We start from the raw sequence: 25,724 nt of genomic DNA on the forward strand, positions 1-25,724 counted from the left end.
TAGTGATTATACTGATTTTTATTTCTCGTTAGTCTGATATCAATCTTATTTAAGCAATCGTCCTTAGGACAATAATTTCTTGACGAAGAGATTTATCCTTCGTCGCGAGAGCAGTTGATGCTGCACACTTCAAGTAGCCTGATATCATCCTCGATTGAGCAAACAAAGGAAAACATTCCATCATAAAAGGCTTGGTGTACAACATAATTGCCAAGTGTTTTCTGGATAAATAAATCAACAAACCTTTGAGGTTCTATTATCTCAATTTCTTCTGGAATGTTTACATAATGGAATACCGCTAACACGTTGTTATGAGATGTCGATTAGTTAAAGCTTATTGTAAATAAAATCTGTAGAAACATTTTCACACAAATATTAAAACAATGTCAAAGTCAATTTCCAACCTTAAATGACTTCACGTAGGTAAATAATGAATTGTTACGGGGCCAGTCATATTTATCGTCGGGGGGGGGGGGGTCAGGGAGTGGACAATTTTGGCGGGATCACATAGTTTTCAGACAGAGGGGGTCAGTCGTCTCCGACAGAGTATAAAGGGGGAGGGGACGGTAGAAAGTTGATTGCTGATTACCCACCAATGAAGGGGAGGGGAGGGGAGGGAGGGTCATAAGAATATTACAGAGCCTCTTAAAGGGATCAGGTAAATTTTATCCTGAAACAACCAAAATCCTCTGATACCCCCTACCCCCACAGGCGATAACTAAGGACCATTCCTTTAACAGACACTCGTCCATGATAAAAAGGTTGAGATCTAAGCGTCTCTTTGAGTGGAACCTTCTCCAAAATCGAACTCCGTGGTGTAACTGTCAAAAAAAAAGGCCAAAAGTCTTAAGCGATCTCGTTGAGGCCGATCTAAGCGCACGAAAGTTGCATGAGATCATCTTAGCCGAGCCTTGTCGTGTTTGATACGTGCTTTATCACGTGACTTAAACTGTATCATATTTGCTGATTTTCCTTTGGTTTTATTTTCCTCCAGGAAGGACAAGGTTTTTTTTTTGCTTTTTTCGAACATTTAAATGCCTTTGACCACATCCTTGCATATTTTCCGGCTGTTTTAACAGCAGAGGGAACCGAGTCCTTTCTCTCAGGTGTCGAGTAGCAGTCTTGAACTCATGGATTTTTTCCGTCTCTTTCACTTTTACCTAGAAAGTAAAAAAAAAAAAACATGAATATCGATAATCACAGACTGAAGAGAATGCATTCCGTACTATAAACAATCGATCAAAATTATTTTCTCATTCCCAACTCCCACTTCCTCTCCCTATTTCCAATTCATTATTCACCATTCCTTAATTTTCACTTCCAATTCCTCAGTTTCCACTTCCCATTTCTCACTTCTTGTTATAACATGATTTTTGTACGCACCGCTGACCGGTTTGTCCACGGACACTTTCCCACTCCCTTACTCCTATACATGTATAAATGATAGAGAAAGCGCTAAACTAAGCACGTTTAGTTTCTGAAACCGAGTGAACACCGGGCATTAGTCACTTGTCTTCAAAGTTCTCTGAGTACACATGCCAACATGACATGTTTCTACTTGATGGACTCACCATGAAAGAGAACTTCCAAATTGGTGAAAGCGCGCAGAGAGGTTTAGCTCATCCTGACCTCCTATGCTGCATCAATATGAGTATTTCAGGGCTAGAAAATTCATCTCGTTATATCCGAGCCGAAAGAGTAAAAAATAACTTAAAAAGTGTCCTTTCCGCTTCAGTTTAGCAAGCATGTAGGGTAATGGTTAGATATACGAAAAATGATATTCAGATATTTTGATCAACATATAAGAGGCGTTCTTTCGCAAAATAAAGATGAGCATAACGCTGAAAACGCTAGCGCTGTTTATGACAAGAAACCTAATTTTTGTGCATTGCTTTGGACAACAAGATTTATTCAAGGTCCCTGTTGACCCTTTGATCCCTTTGAGTGACTAACATCTAATTTCTCCTTACAATATCAACCCTGAATCAAACATCAAAGTCACAAGAATGATCCCCAATTTAGAAGCTTAAACAAATTCTCCTTGTAAGCACTTTAAGAAAATTATCAAGAACAGTTTGGAGAATATGCATACTGATGTTAGGGTGTAAAGGGCCAAAGCATAAATTTTTTTCTCTATTTTTAATTTCCTTTATTTTTCCGACGCCACACTCAAAAGGATTCCGATCTGTGACACCTCACTGTTTATGATATCGCTCATCCCAGTGCTCAGTATAGAAAATATAACGATCATTTGAAAAAAGGAAATTTTTTCCTTCGATGGTGAGGATGCCAGAAAGATAAAATGAGTCAAACTTGGAGGAAGTTTTAACCTAATAAGATCAGCAAATCTGCCTTTGTTTTTGCTCTGAATCCTACATATTTTGAAATTACTTTTTTTTTTAATTGATCCTGCGGATCACCAGCTGTACAGTAAGGAAAACACGGATCAATGTCAGCATCCGAGCAACTGCGCGACCACCCCTTCCCCTAACCCAACAACAGCCCACTGATTACAACTTAGGGTTAATGTTGAGTTATGGGAGGGGTAGATGCGCAGTTAGATTCTGACACTGATCTGGAAATACTATCGTTCATGAGAACTGGTATTCACATTCACAACAGAGCTTTAGGTCAAGTCAGTATTCTGCATATTATACCTTTTACGTTGGCTTATCCTTATTGTTCAAAAAGCCTTAAAAGGTCAGGCACAGTTTAGAAGACTATCAGAAACTTTTACAAATCCCGTGAATCTTAGTAACTGAATTTCTTCATAAAAAGCATGGTGCAAGAATCTGTTGTCGTCTTCTGTGTCCGAATAAAGTGATATCCAATTCAGTGATTTTTCGCAAACGTTACAGATGGATGAAGAAATAACATTTTTATTATGAAAGGAAATCTTATTAAATCATAGCAATAAAGGAAAAATATATACACAATAAACAACTTGGCCAAAAAAACAAGAGACTTCCCGTTCTGTTTACTCAAAGGAAAACCACCGATCTGTGGAATGGGCCCGAATTTACGCGTTACTGCCTCGCCCACTATCGTTAACCATTTTTATCGTACCCATTCCCACGCTACGTGCACGATTTACTGACGCTTCACGTTTTCATATCCATTTTCAAACAAGTCCTTCCAAATTTGTTTTACTGTCATACTTAACTCTGTCTTCGTTGGCAATCGCGGAAAAATTTACCACGAAGAAATCTGTGGTGAAGTCTCCGACTTATTAGATGATATCTAGTATTATCTACCTCTCAGGCAACAGGCCTGAAATTTATCTGAGGTAAAGAGCATTAATTTTCTAGCGTTATACATTAAAATGACAGTCATGACCTTTGATGACCTCATAGAGCCACTCATTTGCAGTTGTTACTGCATTACAACCTTTAAAAAAAAGTTATTACGCTAAGTAGGCACAGCAATGAATAGCCGTATACAAAATAGCAAAACAAACTAACAATACGCTTTACATTGTAAGCGTAAAAGTCCAGCTGTAAACATCGACATGGAACAACCTTTTGACATGCACGTCAGCACCTCCCAGTAACCGTGACCTTTCTGAAATCGATCGTCTTGACCAATTCTCCCCTAGAAATAGGTATTACGATAGATAAATATAGCTCCGGGTTGCAGAACCGAGCTCGCCTTCAAAAAGCCTCCGATGTTATCTGCGAAAAACAAGGATCTCAATGGGATGATGGCTTTTACGGTTAACGGTTAAAATTTGGATCATTTTACGGCTAACGGTTAACTTCCTCTGTGATACAAAGAAAAGGTTTTAACTTTTTTGCGGCTAACGGTCAACTTTCTTCGATGTCTATGATTATAAAAAAGCCGAAAAGATTTCCCGGTTAGCTTTTTTGCGACTAACGGTTAAAATTTGTTAGTATTTACGCTTAACGGTTACTTGTTTTGGCCGTTTTACTGCTAACGGTTCACCCTTTAAACCCTAGGATTGACCGAAATCTAATTTCTCCTCTCTATAATATTGCTGAATCATTCATCAAGATCATGAGAATAACAGAAACGATTACCAACCCAAGAAAATCTTGATTGTTGAACAAATTCTCTTCGTCAGTACCGATGAATTTGTATAAAGAGTGAAGAGATATGGATTCTGATGTTAGGGTGTTAAGGGTAAAGACCATTGAGACCCTAAAAAACTGAGGGCCCATAAACTGACAGATTCATTTGTTAAATAAAATAAATCTTTCTTAAAGTGCCGCCAACCTCAAAATTTTTTTAAGACAAAATAAATCTCCTTGTCTTACTGTTAACAAAGTCGAAAAACTTAATGTCGCATCTATTTTAGTTTAATGAATTTTCAAAGATCCTAAAATTAACCCCCTTCATGTTCACGACCGAGAAATAGGGGAAATGGGGCGGGTTGGATCATGACACCATCCCGGCCGAGAACCGATTCTCCATATACATTTTGACAAGTTATACATACATTGTAGTCGCTTTAGGTAAAGTGTCGTGGAAATAGTAAAATGGTAGTAGCCCCTAAGTATAATCTTGAGTCCTATGGAAAGCCCACCTTTTCATTTATTGCTCGCTCACCATGGAACAAATTAGCACACCAACTAAGAACTACAGCATGCCTAAGTTCTTTTTTTACAGTAAAGAACTTTTTATTCAGTCGTTCCTTTTAGATTTTTCTCTCCTCAGACTTGTTTGTTAACAAATCGTAGCTTATGATGCAATTTTTATATATTTCTTAGCAACTGTGTTAAACACAATTGGTAAATCAGTAGAAATGGCACTATAGAAATAACGATTATCATTATTATTATTTTTATAAAAAGAACTAAATGCCATTCGTGGGACAGCTGTTTACTAGAAAAGTAAAAAAACTTATTTTAGCCTAACAACAGCTGGGTCTGAAAGTGTTTTCCAACTTTGTTTTGTTACAAACAGCTAAGAAAGAGCATATACATGAGATCCAAATTCTTAACTTCAACACGCCACAAACACATTAAGGATAGCCAAACAGAAAGCAAAAAGTGAAGAACTGTGAGTAACTTACTCTTTATTCCAGATGGTTTGACGAATAACTTAGACAAACGTCCGCTTTGGATTTTCTTGATTGTCTAAAACGTTTACATTTAGCTATATCTCGAATGTTGTTTTTTTTTATACCTGCGCTTTTGTAGCAGGAAACGTTCTTGCTAAACCGTGAAACATTTGTGTATCAGCTTTAGTCTGATGGTCTCTGCCAGTCAACTCTAACTTTATTTCAGCTTATTGTTTAATTCCAGCAGTTTTTGTTGAACTATCGTGTCTTGGATAGCGTGTGACCATACCTCGATTGCTAGCCCATGCCACTATGTTATGATCTTCACTAGTGAAGACACTTACAATGTCACAAGGCTTGCACATAATTCTACTCGTTTTGTCAAAAGTTTTTCATTTCAATTTCGTTTACATTTTTTTACACCTGAACCCCAGAATCAATAAAAAAGGAAATAAATGATACATTTATTTCTCAATGAAGAAACACCTTCCCAAAAATATTTCAAAAATTATTTCATCTTGAAATGATTTTTTAATTGTGCGATTATCAAAGGGCACCCTGGAAAAAAAATTGGGCTTTTTGTCTAGTAATAGAGCACGCTGAATTGTGTATATCCTGCTTTTTTACTGGTCCGACGACAAAAATGGCAGAAATTGGCAATGTTTTGTCAAGTCAACAATTTCTGCAGCGATTTAGGAACAGAAATCCTCTCTTTCAAAGATTTAGACAGTCATTTAGTGTGTTTACTTCTAAGAGAATCCTTAAACTTGTCAGAGTTTCTGCGAGTCTCTTTCGTTTAGTCGGGGTTAAGTACAGGCCAAAATCAGATGATCCTGGCAGTATGTCGCTGTAACCGCCAAATATTGATTTCACAACCGTCTCAGCTTATCGTCACAAAGTCTCAACACCTTGAAGCGATTATGGGAATGTGCCAATGTTCTATTGTGTCACAATCGGCGCCTTAAAAGAACATCTCGATTTAATCAGATAAATGGCAATACTATTTGAAACTTTGAATGCTGGACCGACTCATCAGCTGTGAATATTTTCACGTGTAACACAGGAAAATTTGATGCACATGACGGGAAGCAGTACTTCAACTAATTGTCAACTCATCGCTCACTGTTTTTCATGAACTTACATTTTATCCAAAAAATACACTGCTAATTCGTATTTCTAGTACTTAAAAACAAAGTTGAGTCACTGGAGACACCAGAAAGTAAATTGGACCGAGTTGTTAGAAAGTTGGAGTGAATAGACTAAGGGAGGTTCTACTGTATCAATTAAAACTCTTTGGTAACATTGTCAGTCGTAGATGACCGAACCAGACATTTTTACCTTAAAAACCGACATCAACTGTTTACCACTCAGGCAGAAATCATTTATCATACCTCTTCTCTTTACCTAACGTTTGGTAAATCATAATTTAGTTCTAGACAACAAAGGCGGAAAAGTTTAGCTTCGATACCGTCGCGACCTAAAAACAACCATCGTGGCACGTACCGTTAAACCTTTGACTCCACGGTGTTTTCAAATTTCAAAATCTTGTTACTTTATTACGAGTGCTTTTCAGTGCTTTTCGGTAGACAAGTAGAGAGAATATGAGAATTCATCAACTGATGAAGGAAATAATGCTAGTAGCTTCTCACAACTGAAATAGCTCAAGGTCTTGGCTGACACACTGAAATTCAAACCAAATGCACTTAACTCCTGCCCACGTTAGTTTTTTTGTGGTTTGCTCTTGAGTTATTTGAAACATTTGTAGTTTCCTTAATTAACAATCGTAACTAGGGTAGATATGATTATCAATTTGAACCGACAAGATGACGGATTTTTTTCTGGAAAAAGGTGCCTTGTGGTCTTGCGCTAAAAACAAGGTTTGTTTCATGCCAAAGGAAATGCGTAATCACGCAGATCTTTTGTTTTTTCTGGATTTCCGCTCCTACATATTTTTACCTTGCCCCAAGCCAGAAAGAATGTTTTTAATTTCGCCCACAATGTTATTAGTTATCAAACATAGTGGACCTGAACAGAATTTCCCACGTATCTGTGCGATACAACCGATATTTACTAACCAGTTCAACAGTAAACAAGTTTTTCAAAGCCATCCGATGAGCTTGCCCCTTCCACCAAATTCCGAAGCATTTTTTTCCTTTAAAGTTTTCTGAAAATATTGATTCAGACCTGGTAATCTTTATTTGTTGTTTTAATTAATGGCTTGCCTCTGCCAAGTTAGAAAATATTCTGAACGCGGTTTTATGTTTTGTCTAACTAATGGCAAGTTGTCACTTAGGATGTGGTCTTGCCTCGAAAAAAAACTTGTGTTGTAAATATGGGGTCAAAATGAGAGAAAGTTTGTATCAGTTTACGCCAATTCAGGAGTGACTTTCTAGTTAATTAGATAGCGTGGGAAAGCTTGCTACACCTAAAAAAATGTGTTAATATAATTCTACTAGCGAGCTGCTAGAAAAGGTTATTAAATTTTCGACTTTGTTCAGTGCAAGGGTGTGTTGCAAAAACAGGTATTTTTGTTTTGGTTTGAAAAGTTTATCAGTTTTTCACCAAGATATGATTATATAGAGGGAGTTAAAATAATAGTTCTTTACTGATTCAATGCACTTATGAATTTTTTTTGATCGAAACTGGACACGTTTCTCTTTCTCAAAGAACACTACTACTTCCCTCGTAGGTTATTTTACATCGATGAATATAACTGTTTCATGAAAGTTTCTTCGTTCACCTCAAGTTATTTAAAAAGTTTAAATAAATTCTTCTCAGCAACTTTTTTTCATGCCCTTAGAATTCAAGAGTTGATAAAGACAACGCAATTTTCGCTGAGAGATTTTTTCGGCATTTTCGCCATCTGCGAGTAGAAATCAATGTTACTTTAACTTTATTTTCTTTCAATTTCGCATCTTAATTGAGTTTTAAAGTTATACCTTCCGTGATTCTCTGTAAATTATTGTATGCGCTTGTAGTTAAGCAGTGAAAGAGATTTTATCTCGAAAAAGACCCGCACATTCTGAATATTATTCCTTCAGGCGAGCTGTTACGGAAAGCTCATTTACCTATCGAATGACGATAGGTACAATTTTAGTGACTTTTGTTTTTCTTTCGGTTACTTTCTGAAAAAATTTAATTTTTTCAAAAGATTCTTAAATTGAATTTTTACCCCTAATTACAAATCTCTGTAGTGGCTAAGGCAAATATACTTTTTTGCTTCAAGGGGGCGCGAAAACCCTGTTAAATACAAATTTTTGGAAAGTAAGGTTGAAGGAAAACTTTTCAGACAGCGAGATGCCTGCCTAGTCGTTGTTCACAATAGTGATTACATCGTGTGAAATTTTCTTCACGAAGATTTGGAAAATGAGCAAGTTATGTTAAGTTTGCTTTCATCCAGGCTTAAGCTAGCACCCAAAAGTTATAGAAATTTCACGAACATAGCGAATAAACATGAGATCGTGTAAGTGATTAAAAACGTGCGTTAAAACCGTGGTGTGTCATGTCGCATTTTCACGCGTGATACCGCGTGAAGATTGCGCAATTCGATTAAGGGAGAAACACCTTGTGAAAATAACTCTCGAGAAGATCAGTTTTCACTCGCAATTTTCGGGAACACCATTTGTTAATATCTTTTCCAAGTCAGATATTTCATGACACTGATGAAAGTGTTAGAAGAGCCACTTAAAGTGAGAGATACGTGTCTGTGATTAGACTATTGACCGAGATCAGTGAATAACGACACGGCAGTTTTCGTGAGAAAAATATTTTCTGAATGATGTACATGTGGCGAGGTAAAAAATTGAATTAGGTATACAGAGCTAAAACTTTTACCGAGGAAAGAAATGAAATTCGAACCCTGAAGAAGAATTTTTGTTAAATTATAACGAAGGCTCCCGATTCCCTCTGATTTTTCTTTCAATATTTTAATGTCGAATGTCAGGTTTCGACCGATAAGATTTTTGACACTGATGACAGGGAAAGCCAGTTTTGATTCTTGAAAAGAATGGTTAAAGAAGTTATTAATGTTTGGGTAATGGGACATTTTTCATCGATAGAGTTACTTCTACTGAAGCAGCTACTAAGGTCATTCCTTGCTTTAATTCGAAGATTTTTCCCGTTCGGTTTACTTGAAGAAAGGTACAATGGTGGGGCCATTCTTACTTGAGTTTGAGACATCAGATTAAGGGAAAAGTTTCAAAAAGAAAACAGGAAACAAACGTGATATTAGGTTTCTCAATTTTCATCTCCTCTCGAGATGAAAACTTTAAAAAAGCGAAGATAAAAGATCAATTGATAGAGATCGCTTTTACGCCGGAGCGATTGAAGATCTTCCAAAATGCTTGTCAACGGAAGTTGGAACTCGGCAGCCGAACTGTTTATGCAAAGTGCACCTAACAAACCAAAACACAACGTATCAGAGTGAAAAATCTAGGCTTGGCAGGGTTTTTGAAAATGTGTTTCCTACATGAAATATGTATGATGTGATCGTTATCAAGACACAATGAGATTGCCTCTCTGTTGACAGTGGCGAACGTTTCCCGTTGATTAATGAAAATCTCATTCGATTCAAATCACCGCTTTTTGTCTAGTTATTCTTTGCACTAATGTTTATGTATTCAACTGATTCTTTCCTATTAGAAACTAATGCGGCAATGGTAAGGGGGAAAAATAAAATAAATAAATTGGGCCGAGACTGTGTTTTCATAGTTTTAATTCAAATCCCTGTACTTTACTGCCGCACCCTAGTCTCTGATATAAACAAATTAAAGATCATGCAAAAAAGTGCTGATACCGTCTCGATTATTGAAATAGCTCAAGAGTGGTCGGTTATTAAAAAGAAGAAAAACTTCCTTAAATAGAGTTTTCAATCGCTTTACCGATTCAATCCAGTCGATCCCAGAAGACTAGCTGTTCATCTAAAATTTTCCAAATCCTTGATTCCTGTGGACTGTCCAAGATAGAGAAGGTGGGATTTTTTTTCAATTTTTTTTCTCTCTTTCATTATCCTCGTTGTATTTTCCTTGATAAAATGAATGTCTGTCACTACAGCTGTCCCTTTAAAGATTTTGGACAATATAGACAGATCTTTCGATTCCTCATGTCCCTGCATTTTTAGTACTGAACATATATCTCAAATACATCACAAGTTTTCTCCACAAAACTTAAACTTAAGTTTCATAATAGACATCTTATCGATAAAGAAGGCATGAATTTAGTGAAAAATATTACCTCAATATAGGACTTTAAAATTGGAATATCTACATAACTGATTAAATGTTTTGCGAAGACATCTCGCGATATATTTTTTTGGAGATAGGTTTTTCAAAGCGCGATCACGATAAATTATTGACAAATTTATAGTTAGTTCGTACCTATGTTGTTTTATTTAAATCTCTGTCGATAGCTTAAGTCTTGCCATCGTCATATCGCAGCGAGACATTGGTAGGTAGAAAGAAACTTCATTTTAAAACCCAAACATGTTTCACAGGGCAAGTTTCATAACTTTTTTTTTCCATCGAGACTGCTTTGTCATATGTTGGCTTTTTTCGATTCTCTTCCAAAGTTCCCAAACATATCGTGATTTTATGGTGTAGACCCTTGAAAAAACAGCATGTAAAAGCCGAAGAGTTTTATCTCATAATTAAACCTCACTTGTTAACTTTATTCGTGTTTTATATGCATTGATCTGATTGCCAGAGAAACCCAGAGGATTATATTTTTGGGTTTTACGTATCTGATCCTCTTATGGTCTCTGAGAGGAAAGCTTAGGATCTCGCTGGCTTCCTGAGCGAGAATTTTTGTCACCTTATGTACTTATTTTCTTGGTTTGTTATTGTTATTTCCAAACAACTGTATATCTCGATACTGCTTTCCCTCCTAACCGTACCTTCTCTTTTCAAAACTATTGACAGGCATTGATTCACCAGACTCAGAAGAGAGGCTTTTTATCGTTTTATTTGGCAAACTCCAAAAAACGCACCCCTTCCGATTTCGTCGGAATTTACTTCACACTTAAAAATCGCTCGCACTAGACGCGGTGTCGATCTTAAAGTACTCAAGCAGGTTATCCATAAAGATTTTAATCCATATTTTGAATAGAAAACCCTGTTTAAATTTTGAGGTAATTTTTCAACACTATTAATTTCTCGTTAATTGTGTTCGACGGAACGTTTTTCTCCTTCTTTATTCATAGATACAATATTTAGCAAACGACGAAATCTACGGAGATATGGGCCATCTTGTTTTCTCCGGTATTCAGGATATGTATTTTCTTAAGTAAGAAACAGTTATCCCAGAAGTGTTACAACGAAAAATCCAGCATTAACAAGGTTATTACGTTTCATGCGACAAAATGGCAGATTTGTGTTTTTTTGAAGAGGAATAATTCTTCAATTTAACACTATTATAGATTCTTTGAGTGACTGCAAAACAAGATTCTAATTTGATTCACATACCTTTCGATGAATAAACTAAAATATCTTTATATCTCCATTAGTTGACACTATTTCACAAAGGTAAATCGTTTTAATAACATCTTCTTGAGAAGGTGGATTGATATTCAAAAAAATTTAATATTAAAGAGACTCTGTCTTCGAGGTGAGCTTCAGTTTTACCGGCAGGTTTTGTTGGTATAAACATTTACCCCTAAAATATTTCCAATACAGCCAGCATGCGTAATACTCTTACTGAACAAAGGTCGTGTACAGGTTAAATTTTAATGCTTAATCCTATGAAATCTGACACTAAATACAGTTAACGTGCAAGTCCAGTAAAAGCCACTGTCATTCTGAGCACGCAAGTTTATTTCTGACACGCAAACTGGTCGGTGCTGCCAACGAACCCATGCAGCGAAGAAATCTTTTTAATTAATTACGAAAAGCCGTTTGCGACGTAAACTGTGTTCTTTCATGTCTTAAAAGACTCTTTAATTTTCCATTTTCTCAGAGTGATGCCTCCGTTTTATTTTTATCACAAAGAAAACAGGGTCACTTTGATCTTTCAATTCATACGCAACTGACCGATGTAGTACATCTGCTTCCACGAAGTTTGTCACGTGGGCGGATCGCTCGCGCAGCTCCACAACGCGCGCGGGAGATTGGTCGAGCAGCCATGCATGTGAAACCAGTCCCATTATGTTATGTGGTTAATATGTTTTATAAATATAGGCAGAATATTTCAATTCCCCTCAGTTAATCGAATCTCGCCATATTTTAGACTGAACCACTCTGAACGCGAATATCACAAGGGCAAAACAAGAAGTCTCGATTATCTTTCCCATCGTCTACAACACGGTAAGCATTTGGATAAAGTTTTTGCTGTTTTTTCAATTTTTCTCGGACTTAAGATCGTCCAATTTATTTCTCTTTACTTAGGCAAGTTTTGAATGCGTTCCTTGTTTATGAGATCACTTTTTCGTTTAGGTGACCTTTCAGGTCTTTTTCCGCAAATCAAAACTGTTCTCTGACACCTATCACCTTATTAAACTCGTAAGCGCAAACACTTGAATTTTGTATACCCAGGAGTCGGAGACATCAGCTTCAAAGATAAACTAAATCATTCACGAAACCTTCTAATCTTTCCTGAGGTGAGATTCTAGATTTCTGTTATGAAACTTAAGCTTAAATATCTACCTTTCAAATCTTAGATAAACCCAAAGGCGCTCTTAGGATGTAGTTTGTTGTTTTAGTGTAATGACACCAAATTGCGCGGAATTTTTGCCGACTGTCCATGTGAAACATGGTTGAGAATTCTGGAAAGGAAAGAAAGAAATGTTTACGATATGAGAGAATGTACGTGGTGGGCAGAATTAGGAAATATATATTTAAGAGGCCTTTTCCTCTAACGGATAGGCGATGTTGCAGCTAAGAGCTGATACGAATTTCGTAACATTTATTTCGTCAACAAATGAGTACGGAGTAGACTGTAGTTTGAAGGAAGAAGGAGTAACTGTATTAGGGAGGATTATTTCCATCCTGCAAACAGAGATAACCTTAACATATTTTTAAATTCAATAATTTATGAAAGCTAAGAGTTATCGTATGTAGATGATTACGTCCTCTCAGTCAATTCTAAATTTCAATGGTCATCTCGTCGAATGCTAGCAAGATGCTTGATGAAGCGAGATATTGCGATGGTACAAGCTTGCTCGTTGTTCTCTTTCAAATGTGATCCCAGTTTATGTAGAAAAAGGGATGAAATCTGCTAGGCGTGTGGTTTTCAATTCATCATCTGCGTAATTCAAGGCCTGAAATCATTGTAAACGAACTAAAGGAAACTTTGTTCTAAAAAGACGCATCAGTAAGGCCTACGCATTGTAAATGGTTTAATTGTCGCGCGTAAAATTGCCATTTATCATAATTTTTTGCAATTGAAGAGAACTAGCGTAACATATCCCGTTTTAGGTTTTCGTGTAGGACATTTAGAACTTTCCAGAAGACACTAAACCCCGCCTTTTGCGGGATGTATAGCAACCAATTCACAAAATAACCCATTGGCGTCAAAAGTCTTGGTAGACGAGGCAGAAATTCAAACAATTTCTAATATACAACATATCAATGTCAAAATTAAGAGATCCCGTTACAAGCGCAGCTTTTGTTGAAAACGAAGTAAGGCGGCAGCGAAATTGAAGCGCAGATCAGTTTTTTTAATGCGTTCAGTTTTGGTAGTACGGTACTGCAGATGTTTGAAGCATGGCCGCCTTGGCTTTTTTGCTCAGTCTAAATACGGTGTTTACAAATTCCGCACACGCTCATTAATTTGTTATTATTCAGTTTTTTATTGAGGAACTTTTTTTTCGCTCTAAGTCACCATAGGTGGGCGAATTTGTATACGGAAACAAGATTTGTGGCTCCGAACGAGCCAGATGGGATCAAAGAATTTAGTCAGAAACTGACAATGTATTTATAATTAGCCTTACCATCAGTTACCCTCAACAGAAATGAATGAAGGCGGTCTTTTCTGTTGTCATACTTCAGTTTCCTAGCTGTCCTGTAAAGAGATAAATCACTACATGACTTAAGAAATTATTGAAGTGACAAACTTTTACGTCTTTCAATCGATCCTCGTGTTAAAAATGTCTTGTTTGCGGCTTTGTATCTCGATTATTACAGAAAACACACCTTCTTGTGTTTCGTAATTTAATTTTAACAGCGCTTTTCAATCAAAATTTTTGCTGCAGTTATTTCGGTTTTATAGAGTTGATCCCATGATGTTAATTTTTCCCTTCTCGAGAGAGAGCAGGAAGGATCGATTTAAAAAGAAAATAACTGGATAAAACGTACGTCACATCCCAAGGATCAATATCCAGGAAAAAAAACCGTCAGTCTGTCAACTCCCTCTAAACCAAAAATTAGTGGGCCTTCTTTTTTGTCATTTGACGCTAAATTTTGGGTTTCCTCTCCTTGCGTGTCTCACTTACCTACCCTCGAGTACTGTCAACGTGAACAATTTTCAATTTCCGTTCGTAATCGGGTCACACCGGGACATGTAACGCTCACTGTAAAGATTAATGTGTGAAATTTATTGCTTGTTTCACTGTGGCTTTCGAATCTCCACACTCATGCACGAGTTAAGAGCTATTAAATACCGTGTGTACAACGCCGGTTAATTCTTGCCCTGCTTAACGAATGGATTCAATCAAAATAGCGTATCCAGCGCAATACACAATTTCGGCGCCAACACTTCGCGCGGATATGAACACCACAAATCCGTCACACTTGATTAAACCTTCGTCATCTTGTGCGGTATTCGCTCTAAATGCAGTGACTCGCTCGGTCGAACTTAACACATTGCAGTTAGAAAATAGGTTGATTTAGCACAAATCTCAGCTACATCTTGCGTGCTTAGAAGTCGGCAAAGCAAAGCATGTGTATGTTAGACAAAGCAGTGAATTAGACCGGTTCGCTTGGCGCCCCATTGGCGCCGAAGCTCAGAAGTCATATAAATAGCATGTAACACTAGCTCTGGCTTTCAAAGTGTACTTTCTCTAGGAGAAAAAGTCACCGCTCGCTGGAGCTCGCTGAACAAATAAATCTCCGACGAGGTGAGTAGCTTTTGTTTTACTTGAGCAAAATCTAATCGGATTACCTTGCGCCTCGGTGGTTTGTGGTGAGGTTTTTTGCGTGTTCATCTGAGCAATTTCTATACTGCAAGGCAGCAAAGGTCTCTGACTATCCAACGAACCGCAGCATTGAGCAGTAACGAGTTCCTGCCAGATTTCTGTACACACTAATTTGAACGAACAAGCTCCCTGTAGCGCTGAAAGATAGATTTTGACTTCGTTTTATCACGCTGATCAATGAAAATTGCTGTATCTGCGCTATCACAACGGGAGGTTGATGAGTTTATCTCGATAAGGATGCAGCTTCGCTCAACGAAACAACAAACTGATTTCTGTAAATACCTACACATCACTCTCGGAGAATATTAATAAAACCCACCCGCCTTATCGTTAAGTGCTGTCGATAATCCAATATCTAAGTTCCGTTTCTTGAATTGGTCGACTTTTCAAACTCGTATCTAACTGATAGTTTATGTAGTTTGTAAGAGACTGTGATTTTATTACGAGCCAAGGTGATCACAGCTTTGAATCAAACTACGTTCGAATTCTTTCCTTGGTAAATTTTCGGTTTCTGAAAAAACATTTCTCTAGAAACACCTTACAATTTCGAGGTTAAAAAACAGATGTTTCAATACGAAATTTGCCAAAAGCCTATTATCAAACCATTAGAAATGTGTGAGACTTGATGGCTTGCTTCATCACTTATGCATAGATTATTCACACACTGGACAAAAGGGTTGCCATTATAAAATTACGTTCATTTTTATTCAAACAGCTTTTTTACCTCACTTATTCAGGCAGATGCTTCACGCAAATATTGAAAAACCACGCTCAGTTAATTGCGAGAAGCTTTTGAGATTCAGTTGTGACAACCAACCAGTTCACGTTGAAAATAGATTGGCCCTATGTTGCTAAACTTAGACGGGAAAATGTTTCGGTTTTCGATTGAGCAATTATCTGTTACCCCGTTTGCTACAAGTTACTTAGGTCGTTATTATTAGCCGTATTATCTTTTGCCATTGATATGCGGATAACTTGTGTCGCTAAGCCATTATACAAGTACACTGACAACACAGAATTGACCAAAACTAAGCGGGGTTCTGACAGCGACTCATTCGTCTTCCTAAAAACTTAAAATGCGTTTGCGAAGATTCAATTAGTCGCGAAATGAGAGTGGATAGCCAAAGTTATCAAAAATTAATGGATCGACAAAACCCGTGAATGAGAGGCATAATAGCTCACAACCTATCAAATCGGCTCCTAAGAAAGGTTTGCTTTCATAACTTTTGCCAATGAAGTGGGAGGGAAATGTTCTCACTTGTGACAATCATATCAGCACACGTTTGTGCAAATATCGAGAAATATTTATCCTTCTCTCCCTTTGAATAAACAATTATTACCATCAAATCACCGAGTTATTGAATTTTAAGCTAAAAGGGTGGGAAATCAGAACAGACGACACGAGATGAATTATTTAGCGCGCTTATTTGGCAATAAATTTTAAGCTGCAAACCAGTGCATTTTCCACCATGTGGTCGGGTTAAAGGTGCGATGCGATTCGCGAAAACAGCAAACAGGAGAAAAATATCGTCAACGAGAGTCGCATCCTTGTTTCAAGCCAGTTTACATCAAACCGAGAGAAACATTACAATCCTGGTAGGTAAAAATTCATATCTTTCAGTATCAAGCGTAGATCCAAAAGCGTGATAATTATGCAATTATCGATTTTAGATAGAGTGATTGATAAGTTGAGCAAGGCTTTAGTTCTCTGACGTGAGACACATCAGCTGAGGCAAGTACTGTATGACCGAGGAACGTGGCTTGCTATATCGAGAGCCCGTTGGCATTTCCGGCACCGGACCACGATCACATCCCTTTAACCTAATTTCGAGAGAGTGAACTCTCTAGATTTGATCTGTGGTAAAGCTAGAGGGGATTTGTTTTTGGTTGCGTTGCGCAGAATAAATAAACTTCTGGTACTGGAACTAAGACACACTCTGCACAAACTGTAACTGTTGAGGAGGTTATCATAGTGTTGAGAAATCAAAGACACCGACAACCGACTCCACGTCGCCACCCTGACCCCTGAAGAATTTTCCCATTAAGCCAAAAATGCTATTTTACACCGCTACTTTAGCTACTTCGAGAGCAGTTGACGGGCCAGCTTTCAGAGGTAGCCTAGCGGACTCGTGGGGACAAGATAATCTTGCGAAAAAAGCTTCTTAGCTCTCGACCAAACTGCCATACTACGCCCTTGCTACGCATTCGTGAGCGCGTTTATAAATTAAAAACTGTTGTAGTCACAGAACAATAGAGCGAAGTGTTCCGGGTCATTCGGCCCTAAAATTTAACCAAATTGAAAAGATAACAGAATCACTAGTTTTAGAAACATCTATTATTCTAGAGCGGCTTCAGCACGCGTCAATGTCCCTGTTTCTAGAGGGAATGTCTCGTCTTCAACGGTGTTGAACCGAAAACACCTCTTAATTAAAGTTCGTTGAGTATCTGTTCTCCACTGTGCTTTCTTGAGCTCGCTCTAGGTATCCTAGCTTTGTCCCCAGTATGGCGATTAGGAAACATGCAAACTTGTTGTAATTTTTATCGAATTATACACAATAGGTTTTTTTGAATTTTAGCGCAAACAGATCACGCAATAGCGTGTATCCACCGGATGGCAACGAAAAGCGGGTTTTCGATAGTGCGACATCGAGGAACTAGCAACGTATACCGTATCTGTAATTACTACTTCCTTCATTTGTAGTTAGGAATCTTAATTTAAGTGAATTTACCTACTTAGGAAACAAAGGATTATTTGCTCTCACATTTTTTTTTCCAAATGACAAAGGAACATCCTGTTGAACAAACAACTTTGCTTTTCTCAACAAAAGTTCAAGAGTTTTTGCGAGTTCCTTCGATGAGAGAAATGTATCTTATCCCCTTAAGAGAGCCTCGCATTTAAGGCATTTAGGACTGAATTGGCTTGCTTTACATGTCTTGTATAAAGTAATCCTTCTTCGAGAGGCGTTTAGAAACGCGGTGAAGTAGGTCTAATTCAAGTGTCTAGGAGACCGATTGTCAATCACGAAATCTCTTAAAGAGAAATCCGGTTCTCATGTACGCCATTAACCACCTTAAGTCGGTCCGCTTTGTAATTTTCAACCCCTCTGAGGCGAAATGATGAGTTTTAAGGACTAGTAAATTGGTTATCACTGATAAGGCATTTTACATGCCCACAACGAGATCACAAGAACTAAATTTGCATTTAGAAAATGATCGTAAAACAGGCGTTTACCGCACGAAAACACGAAGAAGTTCCTATTTATGATAGAGCAACAGCAACAACATGAATTTCATTGCAAAATTTCGTCTTTTAACGTTAAATTTTAACGTTTCTCAGTGATTTGTGTTGTAAGATATATCCGGCCCAATATTATCTTATTAAACGCCTTCTCCGTTTTACAAGTTGCTCCAGCTCCTCTGTCATTGTTATGGAAATTTTGCGCGTCAATGGAGCGCGCGACGCAGATTTATCGCTCGGTTTTTTGTGTTTCTCTTAGTTTTTGTTAGGTTAACCTTTTGTTGGTTTTTTCGTGCAGATAAGGGTTCTGTTTTGGTGTGCGAGATTTGTTGGTTGAGTTAAGAGTTTTGTCGACCAATATCAATATTGAGTAATGGGAGACTAGATTAGTTTCTTTCTAAGCTAAAATCGAATTTCTGCACGCAGACATAGAAACGGAGTTCTTGACATCGATCTATTTTTAATCGCAATATATGGTTTCGGACCGACTCAATATCAGAGAATGGATATTTGGTTTAGATTAACAACATAAAACATGTAGCTTAAAAAGTCATTGCAACCGATTATTTCCTCGATACTGAAACCAAGCTAAAGATAGAAACAGACGAAAATCGAATAGAATGGAAGAATTTCCTGTTTGGTTACTTTTGGTTTACTAAGGCAATCCTATTTCAAGTATTAGAAACTGGCCTAACCAGATCAAACGCCTAAGGAAAACCCACGAAAATGCAAGCTGCTCAGCTGCCTTATGCGGTAAACTGGATTTCAACAGTTTGAATTGAAATAAACCATGCTTCACTGTTCACTTGTGTGGTATAAATTCTGTTTAGTGTCTGTTCTCGATTGCTGTCACAATTATCGACTTGCGAACACGTTGATGGATTTTTCTAACACTTAGTTTACCCCACTAACGGAAAGAGAAAACAGTAGCCAGAAATTTTTCTGAAATGTTTTAATCATCGGTCTAATTTTCGCACTCGCCTTACGATGTCGTATTATTTAATCAGAATAATTCTCTTGATGGTTTGTAAATGTGTTTTGAAGCTGTTTCGCCGCAATTTTTAGTGCACTTCTTTGTATGAATTCTTGTGGTCGTGCTTCATTGCAACTAGCTCTTTCATATTGTCAGCATATTTCTAATTTCCCTAGACAGCGTTTCCTGTATTTCATTATAAAGAATATCCTGCCCTTTCCAACAGAAGACAGCTAAAGCCCTCCAACATAGCAACAGAAGAAAAATCAAAGCTACCTACCGCATTTGACTGATTTAGTCACAGATGGTTTTTTTTGCCACAAAAATTCCTACATGTACAACGTCTCCAGCTATCCAAAAGCGTTTGATATTCATCTGCGTGCAAGCGATATATCGCACACGTATAAGTTGTCGTGGCGCTATAAAAATATATCACTTTACAACCTTTGTTTTGGCCCAGGAAAGGATCTGTTTTTCCGTGTTTTTACGCAACACGTTTGGTGTCACTATGGACAAGTACAAATTAGCACGTAAGTACGAAAGCGCCGCTATCTCCTTCTCGTCCATAGAGAGTCCGTTGGAACCGTAAACGTTTTGACGTTTTATGAATTTAATCCGAGTTTATCACGATTGAAGCTTTATCAGTTGGCCCTGTTGAGGGCGCTTTTAAAGCCCTTCTGTTCGGTCCCCAGATATAAAATCGATCACGGACATTAAGACTTGTTTTAGCGATCAAATGATACTGTACAAGACCCTTGCACAGTATGAGAGCAAGATACGACAGCCCCCTTCATCTGATAAAACTAAACGCAGTTTCCTGTTTCGAAAACTTTTCAAATTATCACCCTGCTTTTATGGATTTTACACCCGCGAACCGTCGACGTTAAAATGAAACCTTTTGGTTTTCTCTTTTTTTGTGGGCGGCGGCTTTGGGAGGCGAAGAATTTGCTAGGATTAAATTTTCAAAACAGGACGGCGAAATACGTAATAAACAGTTGTGTTTTCAGAAATCAGCAATGCAATCAAGCCCTTTGGCGATTATACAAAAGATTTCATCGCCAACCTGTACAAAGAAAAATAGGAATATTACACTGATAACCCCCGTTACTCTTTAGACTTATCTTTACTAAGCAAAGCGATGCATGTGTGTTTTATGGATTTAGACGCGAGCAATGTGTAAGAATAGATATAACTACACTAGCTATCGTGTCTACATCACGATCTTGGATGAGCGGCCGACCACTCATCTCGTTGTAGTTAAGTGCGAGTGCATAACTAGTGATAAAACTAGACAAGGAACGCTTCACCATGTCTGCGGAGCCTGTTAACCAAGGAACATGCTTCTTGGGGAGTCTGTGTCCAATGTTTTATGGCAAAACTCTGCCTGAGAGCCTTCAAACACCTTTTCCTGGTAAATGTTTTATGTTCTTTAATTTAGATAGTGTCCTAACTGTACAACGGCGCAGGCATTCAGCTAAATTAATCCAGTATGACATAAGAAATCCATCAGTTAGAGTTCCATTTCAGAAAACGGCTTATTTTTTTTGCGTAGCTTCATTTCGGATATATAGAGGACCAAACAGTTTTAATCCTTTAAAATGAAGGAGTGGGAGATTTTTTTTTTTGTCGGTAGGCGAAAGCTGTGTTTAATTGAAAAAACCGCAGTAACAGTAGCAGTTGTGCGAATTTACCGAACATCAATTATGTATGAAAAAGTTATTTCTTCCGCGCATCTAAGTAATTCAATTTTTCGATCTTAATTGTGATAAAATGAATTTACTCATTTTAGGGACGCTTAATTCCTCGTGCGATTTATTAAATGTACTAAATTCTAATACCATCTTAAAAGAACCTACTTTTTCTAAGGGCCGGATAGCTTTCGTGCTCTCAGACCAATTTGTTTTTTCAACAACGAAGCCTCTCATTTGTTGAAATAAATACTCTAATTTCTTTCAAAAACTATTATTCTTTTTCATAAAGGGGTTATCTCTATTTCTTGTTATCCTAAAGAGTTTTAGCTTAAAAAATTTATGACTTATAATGGGAAATAATTGAAATGTTGATAACCTAAGAATACTAGGGGGAATATAGAGGCTATTTTGAGCACTTTTAAGGACATCACGTAAAAAAGAATTTCTTATATTTATTGAAGCATAGCGTGCTTTGGGTCGATTTCATGTTAGTCTCACTTCGCACGTGGGATGTTACCATAAACCACACCATCGAAACATTCTGTCTATGATTTGATTGTATTTCGTTCTATCTCCAGGTGAGGCGAGGAAATTTTAATGATTCAGCATTTAGAAGAAAAGAATTTTTTTCCCAGGAGGCCCGAGTTTTTCCGTTATATTACTAGTTATGGATTGCAATATCACTTCGCGAGAGCGATCCCTGCGGTAAACATTGTACATTTGAAACACTCTCACTGTAGAGTGTAAATTGCATGATCGATTCTTTCTTATCAGACCGGTCAAACTTTGTACTGTCTAGGTAATCGGTCGTGATTACAGCGATTATGTTTATTACTTGTTTACGAATTTCTGCTGCTTCATGATTACGAAAGCATAAATATTTTCATTACTACAGATACAAACTCTGCAGGAATCTGACCGACGATTAAAGAAGTGGTTTTAAAACAGGAATTTTTTTGTCAATATTAAATGTCATGGGCCAAAACTACGCTACGCCGGAGGTCGAGGAACGGTTCATGATCCTCGTCTCGAGTTGTCGAGATCTCGTTTAAACAGGCTGCGAACCAGCGTCAAGTTGTCTGTAGAAAGTGATCGCCACGCACGCAAATCATCAACATTGTTGAACGTTTGAAAACTCAGATAACACTGACCAATTATATTGCCATTCTATTCATTCTTCGCGCGAAAGGTCACCACGTACAGATGATAGCGTGGGGCGACTAGTACCGAGATGCGGTAAAGCCATCACACGGCTGACCGGAGCTAAAAAGTGCTTTAAGAGTTCAATTTATTTCCTATCATCCGTAAAGAGGTTTTCGTCTGCAAACATTTACACAGATAACAAGCCTTGAAATACGCAATAAAATCCTTGTGGGGCTTATCTTTGTTATCGGTTTTATCTTGCGGTCACGTTCCACCTGTCCTAACAATGAACTTAACACCGTAGCCAATCAGCGTGCGGCATTGAATAATTAGTTGAAAAGCAAAGCACCCAGGTTGTTTTTCTTTGATCCGTAATGGCGGATATGCCCAACCAGATGAACTCTAGTTGACCAAATAGGTTCGACAAATAGACTCAATGGGACGTTTTCTCGGGACGTCATGGAAAACCACTCAACCATCCCTAATGCGTCTCTCTGAGCCGTTAATTTTAACTCGTCAAATATGAGATTATTTATCGCTTGTAAGAACAGTATATGATGATAATAAATACAGTCAAACACGTTGATTTTACATCGATAACTACCGATCTAAATTTAAATCTGACTTCGAAGAGTAGTGTGCTTTAGTGGTCCACGTCAGAATTTAAATCATACATCGGTGTGTCGAGTATTTTTTTCCTGGCAAAGTTTGCAGAAAGCTCACTATCGCGAAGTCGCGCGTCCATCAACGTAGAACGCGCGTCCGTCACGAGTGTTAGATGCTGAACAGGGCGCACGTGAAACATTGCCGCTAATTTACTGTTTGAAAACTTTACATGGCGTCCAACCGCTTGATTGGCAGCTCACTTTAGCCGAAGAATTGATTGTTTGATTTGTGTACCAATGAAGTTTTGAATGGAAAAGAGAATCTAACAAAATGTCAACGGGCGCGCTATCTGATTGGTTCTTAGCTTGACCTGTCACTCTTAATGTGTATGCAAGCAGGTTTGTTGGCGCCGACCAAGCGGGAGCGAACTTCAACCTGGTTTGCTTACAAAACCTTTCAAATAATGTTTGAATTTAACCAGACACCACATCTCAGCTTGCGCATTGCGGGGTTTAACCCATAAGACTCAACAGTGAGCTATTTACAAAACACCGTCAGGTTCTTGAACGGCTCTCTACGTGTGAAGGACTGGTTTCTCACGAGGTGCGCACAACGGAATTAGACCCTTGGGAGATTTTTTCCCTCTTTTCTTAGACTGTCTTGCGCGTCACGTACAAATCAAGTAGCGCACCATTAATGCCTTACAAAGCTAATGCCACGCACTTTATTTTAACGCCTTATCTGCCCACTCATCATTCCCTACAGCTTTGGAGATCTCCTTTTGTGTGTTAGGGGCCCTGGAGAAATTCCATATCTGTTTGAATAGCTTCTACAGATTTCTAGAGTGTGTTCATCAGATAAGTAGCGTAGGCTTCATTTTACTTGTAAAAAACTGTGAATAGAGACTTCCGTTTGGTGATGCACGCTATTTCTTAACGTCTTGCACCGTTCGCCGAATTTCCCATTGAATATAATGCCTTGACAATGAAATTCCTTTTACCTATTATTTCCTGTAGTTATTGTTACAGGACTTATTAAACCATTGAAATATACGCCTCACTGTCAGTTTTGCGTTCTATTTGCCTTAAGCAACACCTCTGTTCTCTTGAAGGTTTCTCGCGAGTTGGCACTTTGAAGATGGAAGCTGTGACTCCTGAACATAGATGGATTCATCCGACAGTTAGTCAGCAACACGAAAGCGCTCATGCAAGCGAGAGAATGCAGCCATCTGCCCCGAACTGCGCAGCAAACAACATGAATTTGGTTGAGACGAACCAACTTCTTCCACCAGACGAGGTCGACGTTTTCTTTCACCACCTCGACAGTTCGGGAAACGCAACAAATTGGCCGTACGCTTCTGGCGGCCGAAGCTATCGCCCGTCAATGTGCCAAATGGCTGCGCACGGTGCAACAGCTTTTCAAGATCCTCAAAGCCAGTCTGGGCCTCAAGGAAGCTGTAGCCGGGTGTTCTTGCCAACGGCACGCGTTCCTCCCGGTCAGGTTTGTCGTCCTCACTTCCACACGCCGATCCAGTGGATCGAGAGCAAGCCAGCTCCTGGTCTGATGTCGCACGGGTGTTCCACCGCAACTCCACCGTCAGTGTGGTGTTCTTCCTTCCAGCAGGGACATCGACCGAGTCCTGTGCCTGTTTCAATGCCACCTTCGGCGGTTTCAGGCTCCATGTCGTTGTCTCACAGCTCCGCGCACTTGTTCCCTTTCCCTCCTACCCCGCCAAAGGAAAGCTCTGGTGAGAGCGGAGTCATTGGGAGTGAAATTTTCAGCTACGGTAGTGAAGAGAAGACGCGTTTGAAAGCCGGAATGCCGCTTGTATCCCCGAGACCTGACACAACACCTTTCGCAGGTTATCCTTCACAAGCTCTCCCACATTACGTTGGCTCAGAGCTAAATATGTCTTCTTTCGGTCCACTGCCTGGTTTGCCCGGGCTAATGGCGAATAGAAACTTTCCTAGAACGAGAACCAAGAGCCGATCGAATTCAGGTTAGTAAGGATTTAGACCCGAGCAAACAAAAATTAATCGCCAAAATCGAATTATCTCCAAAATGCCACTTTCCCGGCGAGATTAGCGTTACTTCCTTCCACAAAACTGCGGGAGTTGAAGTTTTTCCTCTCCGCAAAATTTCGCTCTAGCCTCTACCTCTTTTAATTATGCCCTTAAATAAATCTAATTACAATGCGGTAATTTTCACAGTTGAAACTTTTCTACTTGCGGCATTCCAGCTTTCAGAGACTCTTTAATAACCATATGATGTATGTACATTTGTCGTTTTCGTATTTATGCTCTGTAGTTCAGATTATGTATGGTAACCACTTCGCAAATTTTTGGTGGACAGTTTCAACAGATTACGGGCCAAACGTCAAAACTCTCGCTACATCTTCCGTTTTCGACTTTCGTGATCGCGTGTAGAATTCCTGATATTTCACAAAGCGAACGGAGCTTTTGTTGTACGGAACGGCTGTTTGTAAGACAGTTAACAAGTTTTAGCCGATCAAAGAGGACGAGAAGTATTACACTATATGTTGTCTTTAAGGATGACCTTTGGGGAAAGCTGTTTACTCTGAGCAACACGATTCTATCTGATATGGCCAAACGCGCACAAATGTAAAACCTGGTGCAATATTTGTTTTAGTGATCGGTTCGTTTTTTAATTTCTCGCGAGTGGTTACCATAGAGGAGGGTAGAAAAACTTCGAAACGCGGAAATTCGTCAAGCTCGACAACTGATCTTGGCTTCTTCGTCTTTCTAAATCAGCCGATGGGCGCGAATGTGTCAACTGTGGGGCTACTTCAACTCCTTTATGGCGGAGAGATGGTGGCGGTCATTACTTGTGCAACGCCTGTGGTTTGTACCATAAAATGAACGGAGCCAGCCGGCCGCTTATTAAACCTAAACGAAGATTGGTGAGTAGCG

The 25,724-nt window shown here is 38.5% G+C and overlaps 1 protein-coding gene and 1 long non-coding RNA gene across 17 annotated transcripts in view; one reads left to right on the plus strand and one right to left on the minus strand.

The window, feature by feature from the left end:
• On the minus strand, window positions 1-19,772 carry LOC113681073 (uncharacterized). Of its 7 annotated transcripts, none has more exons than XR_016182429.1 (4): window positions 19,635-19,772; window positions 13,941-14,011; window positions 12,655-12,773; window positions 1-1,160 (listed from the first exon to the last, which is right to left on the minus strand). It is a non-coding gene; the product is annotated as an uncharacterized LOC113681073 (long non-coding RNA). The 7 variants fall into 7 exon arrangements; XR_016182431.1 differs by lacking the exon at window positions 12,655-12,773 and adding an exon at window positions 15,110-15,280 and having other exon boundaries at window positions 19,635-19,734; XR_003447144.2 differs by lacking the exon at window positions 12,655-12,773.
• The window catches only part of LOC113681072 (GATA-binding factor 2), a 20,476-nt gene continuing 4,579 nt past the window's right edge, over window positions 9,828-25,724 (plus strand). Inside the window, exons 1-5 of one of the 10 annotated variants that reach the window (XM_089192001.1) lie at window positions 9,828-9,989; window positions 12,239-12,315; window positions 12,544-12,608; window positions 23,906-24,793; window positions 25,566-25,714. In XM_089192001.1, the coding sequence (XP_089048127.1) occupies window positions 23,932-24,793; window positions 25,566-25,714 (1,011 nt within the window). In that variant the 5' untranslated portion in view covers window positions 9,828-9,989; window positions 12,239-12,315; window positions 12,544-12,608; window positions 23,906-23,931. Of the gene's footprint in view, window positions 9,990-12,146; window positions 12,316-12,543; window positions 12,609-14,925; window positions 15,066-19,672; window positions 19,885-20,427; window positions 20,766-23,163; window positions 23,398-23,905; window positions 24,794-25,565; window positions 25,715-25,724 lie in introns of those variants that run through there. The other 9 variants (XM_027198138.2, XM_027198140.2, XM_027198133.2 and 6 more) reach the window with 9 other exon arrangements.

The sequence above is a fragment of the Pocillopora damicornis genome, chromosome 13 (genome assembly GCF_964200805.1).
Source record: "Pocillopora damicornis chromosome 13, jaPocDami1.2, whole genome shotgun sequence".
In the NCBI taxonomy this organism is placed as follows: Eukaryota; Metazoa; Cnidaria; class Anthozoa; order Scleractinia; family Pocilloporidae; genus Pocillopora; species Pocillopora damicornis.